This window comes from Manis javanica, chromosome 15, assembly GCF_040802235.1.
Source record: "Manis javanica isolate MJ-LG chromosome 15, MJ_LKY, whole genome shotgun sequence".
NCBI classification, from domain to species: domain Eukaryota; kingdom Metazoa; phylum Chordata; class Mammalia; order Pholidota; family Manidae; genus Manis; species Manis javanica.
The window spans coordinates 25142290-25149475 of NC_133170.1; the positions used below are offsets into that span (position 1 = coordinate 25142290).

Genomic DNA, 7186 nt, shown 5'->3' on the forward strand with positions numbered 1-7186 from the left:
AAGTATAGGTTTTATTTGTTACGGCTAACATGAGACTGTGGACTTTAAGGGTCCTAGTTTTAGAAAGATAACTTGTCTTTAATCCTTTAGGTCAGGTGGCCTTCAGGCTTTACCCTTGTGTTTTCGGTGCTCAGTGACAGCAATTCAAACAGAAACCAAGGATCCCATGTTTTTCTTTATAAATCCTCAGAATGAAAACCTGTTTCTGTAGTTGTTTTTTCACTTGAGATTCCCATTTCCACTGAATTCTAAGATTCTAGAGTTTTACCATCCTGTTGGTTTAGCAATGTTTTCCCTAAATGTAATATATTATACAGGAATATTAATAGAACTGTTTTTGTGACTTTCAGTGGAAACTAATATCAGAGTATTGTCCCTTCCTTAATTCTAGAAACACAAGCATAGGCCAACTAATGTTGCTTTATTCTTTCAAAGCAAATATATGGACTCTTTTGCATGCTTCTATGCCTTAAATAATTAATAATAAATTTATTTAAAGTTATGTGACTAAATGTTAGATTTTGTTAATTCTGGTGTTGCCTCCTACAGCTTCACATAATCATTTAAGAACTAATTTGGGCCAGTAGATTCCTCAGCCCTTGATTGACTATATGAAATATAAAAAAAATTTCCTGATGGCATTTTGGACTAATTTCCCCCTAAAATTCTGTTCAGCCCAGTTCTTCATGCCCTTCATAACACACACAAATGTTAACTGCGCTTAGAATAAAATCCAGAATTATTAGTAGGTTTTGCAAAGCCTTGCATGATTTAGCTTCTGCTTGTCTCTCGGCTTCTTTTGCTGCTTGTCTTCTCTATCATTCTGCTCTGATCAAAGTAGCTTTCTTTATTGTCACAGACCCTTCCAACTTCTGCACATTTCCAAGTGTTGTTCCATTTGCTAAAAGTTCTGCTGTCCTACTAATTTGACCAGAAAACTTTGAGCCACTCTACAGGTTTCAACTCAGGTGCTCTTTTCCCCTTAGAAGCTTTGTAAGTCCTCCCCAAACTTGATTCTTTGCAGGAGGACCTTGGAGACATTGCAGGTTTGGCTCCAGACCACTGCAGTAAAGTGAGTCTCGCGAATTTTTTGGTTTTCCAGTGCATATGAAAGTTATGTTTACACCATAGTGTAGTCTGTTAAGTGTGGGATAGCACTATGTCTAAAAATACAAGGTACATACCTTATTCAAAAAATTATTTTATTACTGAAAAATGCTAATCACCATCTGAGCTTTCAGCAAATTGTAATCGCTGATCCCAGACCACCACAGCGAATAGTATCATAATGAAAAAGTTTGAAATATTGCAAGAATGACCAAAATATAACACAGAAACATGAAGTGAGCAAATGCTGTTGGAAAGATGGCATCAATAGACTCATTCAAAGCACAATTGCCACAAACATTCAACTTGTAAAAAAGCAGTAATCTGTGAAGTACAATCAGGTGAAACACAATAAAATCAACTATGCCTGTATTTTGTTTTCTAGCAGTCAGTGTCATATTCTTATTGCAAGGAGTAATTCAATTCCTGTCAAACCTGTCAGGTGCTATGTTAAACTGATAGTGTCATTTTGAAATTTCAAGGGTGTATTTGCTGATTTTTCAACTTTTATTTTGAAGAGTTTCAAAAATAGCAAGTTAGTGAACCCACATAAACCCTTCAGTCAGCCTTAAACTTCCTTAATTTTCAAAAGTTTCAAGTTTGAAAGTTTGAAAAGACTTGTAAATTTAATTTGTGTATATGTAATAAAATTATGGTTTAAAATTTAGTTCAACCCTGGGTAGCATCAACAGTTCTTTAAATTTAAAAATGAATCTGTTCACTACTCAAAATACGGAAAAATTAAACCAAACATTGTTATAGAAGATAAAGTCTCTAATTGTTGCCTTTTATTCCTTGCAAGTTTTTTTTTTTAAAGGCTGTCAATATTTTTTTTATATCGTTAATCTATAATTACATGAGGAACATTATGGTTACTAGACTCCCCCCATCATCAAGTCCCCCCCAATACCCCATTACAGTCACTGTCCATCAGCATAGTAAGATGCTGTAGAGTCACTACTTGTCTTCTCTGTGTTGCACAGCCCTCCCCGTGCCCCCGCCTCACACACATTATACATGCTAATCCTAATGCCCCCTTTGTTTTTCCCCCACCCTTATCCCTCCCTTCCCACCCATCCTCCCCAGTCCCTTTCCCTTTGGTAACTGTTAGTTCATTCTTGGGTTCTGTGAGTCTGCTGCTGTTTTGTTCTTTCAGTTTTTTCTTTGTTCTTATACTCCACAGATGAGTGAAATCATTTGATACTTGTCTTTCTCTGCCTGGCTTATTTCTCTGAGCATAATACCCTCTAGCTCCATCCATGTTGTTGCAAATGGTAGGATTTGTTTTCTTCCTACGGCTGAATAATATTCCATTGTGTATATGCACCACATCTTCTTTATCCATTCATCTACTGATGGACACTTAGGTTGCTTCCATTTCTTGGCTATTGTAAACAGTGCTGCGATAAACATAGGGGTGCATATGTCTTTTTCAAACTAGACTGCTGCTAATGCAGAAATATAAAAATGAAATAATATTTAAACAGGCACTGAAATATCATTTCAGGAGATTTTAGGACCATGACAGGCCTTTCGTAATTCATAGATATGCAAAATACTTAGATAAAAATACAGGTTACTTTCTATTACAAATTATGTGCCACTGTTTTCTTATATATTAGAAGTTCATCAATTTACAAAGCCCAAATCTTTACATATATGTACCTGAGTGAAATGAAAGTTTAAAAAAAATTTTTTACTTAGATACAATACTTAGATACAAAAAATGAAGTCAGAACTCAATTAAGAGGTCAGCAGATGTCATGTATTTTGTAGAAATAAACAATCCTCTTCAGAAATATGCACTTTAACTTGGTAAGGAAATAAAACAAATTGTGAAATCCTCTCATATGTATATATGTATACACACATAAGCATGTGTGTGTGTGTTTAGGCAACCTATGTAGAGACAGTTACATCTGTATATCTATTTTGCCCTGGGATCTTGTAGTTGTATGATTAAATGTAATGCACGGTGATTTGTTTTCTCCCAGAGCAGGTGGGAAATAGAAGGCTGAGGAAAGAATGATAAGGCTACATCAAAAAAGACCATGGTCTGATAGTATATGTATTTAAAATGACAAGAGAAAATGAACTGTCCATGCAGAAACCCTAGCCACAGTAGGAGAAAAATAATTAAGGGATTTTTAGTAACTGTTCTTAGTCTCAGTCTATGCATATTAGAGATTCATTTCTAAAAGTCTTTTTTTCCTGGGTTCCTTCAACTACTGTGTCTGTTTCCCATACCACTTGCATCACATTTCTGCCAGAGTTCTGATCACACTGGATTCTATATTCATTTGTTTATAACTGTGTCTCTAACTGAAGCGTGAAGCTCTTGAGGGAGCTGTGTCCTACTCATCTCTGTAATCATCTCTGCATTGTTCCTCCAACTGGAGTAACACTTAACAAATGTGTATTGCATGCATAAACAGAAAAGTAGTATGTTATTTGTTTTGCTTCCAGAACAAATTTTGCACTTGCAGGGAAAATATTGAGATAAAGTGATACAAAATCTTATAAGTATTTCCAGAGAATAAACCGTTCAAGGGCCCATAGGACATTTCTAAAGACAGACCATAATCTGGTCCATAAAACTAATCTCAATAAATTTAAATGTATTCAAGTTGTACAAAATATGTTCTTGGATCAAGATGGAGCTTAATTGGGAATCAATAACAGAAAGAACTCTGGAACATTCCCCAAAGTTGGAAACTAAGTAATGCACATCTGAATAACCCATGAATCAAAGAATAATGCAAAAGGGAATTTAGAACTATTTTCAACTTAATAAAAATGAAATCACAATATCTCAAAATATGTGGGTATGTTGCCAAATCAGCTCACATATTCATAGCATGAATGCTTCCATTAGAAAAAAAAAAAAGATTTCAAATCAGTATATCAGCTTTCACCATTAGAAACTGGGAAAAGAAAAGTTAACCCTAGGCAAGAAGAAAGTAAATAAAGATCAGAGCAGAAATCAATGAAAATAGAAAGTTGAAAAATAAATGGTGAATAAGTACACAAAAAAGTCATTAGTCTTTGGGGAAATGCAAATTAAAACCACAATGAGATCCTACTACATATCTATTAGAATGGCTAAAATGTAAGAGATGCGCTGTAACAAGTGTTGACCTCCAGGGTATGGAGCAACTAGAAGGCTCACACATTGCTAGGGGGAATGCAACAGGGCCCAACTATAATACTTTGGCAGGTATTCAGAAAGTTAAACATATACCTATCATACAATTCAGTCATTCCACTCCTAGGTATTTATGTAAGAAAAGGAAAGCCTATGTTTGTACAAAGCCTGCTACACAAATATTCATAGCAAGTAGTTTTATTTTTAATAGTCGACAAGTGGGAACTACCCAAATGAATATCCAAGAACAGGTGAAAGAATAAACAAATTGAGCTATACCCAGAAGTGGAATAACTAAAAAGTAAAAAAGAAATTAACTCTTCATACATGTTACGAGATCACTGAATCTCAAAATAATTGTGCTGCGTGAAAAAATCCGTACACGAAAACAGTACCTATTGGAGGGCTCCATTTATATTGAACTCTGGACATTGCAAACTAGCCTATAGTGACAGAAAGCAGGTTAGTTGCCCGGGAGCAGAAAGAGTAGGTAGGAAGCGGTGTGAAGGATGGATTACAAAGGTACAAAGGGTAAGTTTTACAGATGACAAATATGTTAAATGTTTTGTGTTATGAATGCTTTCATGGCTGTATATATTTGTCAAAATGTAACCAATTGTATGCTTTAGGAGGAATCCGGAGGAGGCCAGTGGCGGCGGCGCGCCTGTGCAGACCTGGGGCGGGCGAGCGCCCTTCCCCTGCCGCCGGGCCCGCAGCGCCCCCGCCGCAGCCGCCTCGCCGCCCCGCCCTCGTCGGAACGGCCGCGCGAGCACTGAGGCGGGCGGCCTGGCCTCGCCGAGATGCAGGGCTGCCCGCACCGGCCGCCCGGACTGAGGAACTCCCGGAGGGGCTGTGAGGCCTCCAGCAAACAAGGACCCCCTCTTCTTGGCACCCGTGCACCTGCAGTTCTAGGTCCCAAAGACCTTTTTCCATATAAGGAACACAAAGGCAAGTTTGGAAAGTCAAACAAACGGCAAGGATTTAATGCAGGACTGCGGGAAATAGAGAATATCCCAGGAGTACAGTTTCCTGGATCCCAGGCCCCTCGGCACCAGAGCTCTTCAGAAACGGAGGGAGGAGGTGGAGACGGGCCGAGGCAGGCGGTGAGGACGGAGGTGACAGACCAGGAGACGGAAACGGCAAGGGAAGGAACGGGGAAGCTGGTTCCGAAGGGACAGAGTCACGCTCCTCAAACAAGCCCTCTGACCACTCCCGGGAATCGCCCGGAGACGAAGACAAGGACCCCACGGAAGAGGGGAATGAGCAGCTCCGGGGGCGGAGACGCCGACACGACGCGGAGCGCAGCCCCCGACCCGCGGCGGAGCGTGAAGGGGCCCGACCACCATGATGAGCGCTGCGCGGCAAGGGGAACCCCGAGAGGGCTGCACGTTTGCTTGTCTGATGTTCTTGGACTCGGTAAGAACCAACATCTTGTCATTGACAGAACCCCGGTTTGTATGTACATTATTCACATTCCTCTCTGTTGTGTTTTGGGGGAAAAAGACATTTTAGCCTTTTTTAAGGTTATTGATTTAGTTTCATGTTACTTGGTTGCATGAAGTTGCCCTTAACCAGTAAGAATTACAAAGATTTTTGCACAGACTTCTCCCTGTCTAGGATCCTTTTATCAAGGCAGTTATGTTCTTCATTCTCCTGCCTTCACTCCACCATCACCAAACACTCAGTCAAATATAAATTAGCATTTTTTAAACGCCCCCTCATAATGCTTAAGGGACAGCCTCTCCATGACAGAACCCAGGAACCACTTCCTAGATATGTAATGTTGGCGTATTGAAGATAAAATTGCCCTTCAGTTTTGAGGCCATGTGTAGTTTGATCATACTGTAAAAATACCTTCCCTATTAGAAATAGCTAGTTGGCAGCATATACTTCTCAAAACTCATTTTGTTACGTACATAAACTCGGTTTCTACATGTGAAGTTAGTGACTTTTTGTGTTATTCCAAAATAAAGGCAGTGGTTTATTTTTCCCCCCAGTGCCAATACAATTTGAGCTGATCACACAAGGTGGGTTCTTTACATTTGAAAGCTGGATTCAGCAGCCGCCCTATGGAAAACCACAAAAGGCATTGACTTTTAAAGTGAACAGTTGTTTTCGTTTGAAACTAGTACTAGAATAGTTAATATTCATCCACACACTATTATTATGTGTACATTATTGTTGCTCTTGTGATTAATAGAGAATTTTATTTATTTTTATGGCAGCTTATATTGTGAGAACACTTTCAGTCAGTTTGGGTTTGATCAATCCTGTTATGCTTGTCCTGGGAACATCTTCTTGTGTATTCGAGGTTTGTAGTTGAAAGGTTTACTGTAAAAATAAATCAAAAACAAAAAAATGTATTGTTTTTACAGAATAAATTTATTGGAATGTGTACTGGGAGTAAGATTTGAGTTGTAAACAACTAAGTTAGTGTAATTTGGCTTCATATATGTAATGTGAGGTATTAATGTAATTCATATATTAAAGCTAAAATTAACAAAAAAATTTGTATGCTTTAAATATGTGCATATCTATTTATTGAATGTTCATTGGATATCCATTATATCTCAGTAAATCTGGTAATAGCTTTCAAGAAAATACGTAACTTCAAGAAAGAACTTAACTCTTCTGCTTTAGTCTCCTCATCTGTAAAATCAGTGTAGTATCTTGGACAGTACTTAGGACAGACCATGTTACTCATTAGTATCGGTATAGGCTGCTCAGCTCCACAATCTCCTGTATTTAGGCTTTAAGAGATTTTTTCTGAATCTATTAGGATGTGGGAACATCCTGGCATTGCATGAAGGAAAGTGTGATAGTTGAATGATCATAAAAATGCCTTAAATCTACAAATAGAGACTTATTGGTACAGAGACTTACTGGCTAGGTGAAAGAATGGAGCCATCTTCCCATTGCCAGGTTCCATTTGTT

At 38.4% G+C, this 7186-nt stretch overlaps 1 protein-coding gene and 1 pseudogene across 3 annotated transcripts in view; both read left to right on the plus strand.

Moving 5' to 3' along the window:
- Window positions 1-5158, plus strand: part of LOC140846516 (spliceosome-associated protein CWC15 homolog) — an 89084-nt gene extending 83926 nt beyond the window's left edge. For all 3 annotated transcript variants that reach the window (XM_073223142.1, XM_073223141.1, XM_073223138.1), the window contains one exon: window positions 4882-5158. In XM_073223142.1, coding sequence (XP_073079243.1) covers window positions 4882-5028 — 147 coding nt within the window. In that variant the 3' untranslated portion in view covers window positions 5029-5158. The remainder of the gene's footprint in view (window positions 1-4881) is intronic.
- LOC140846379 (hepatoma-derived growth factor-related protein 3 pseudogene) lies at window positions 5038-6760 on the plus strand (annotated as a pseudogene).
- Window positions 6761-7186: the final 426 nt, after the last annotated feature.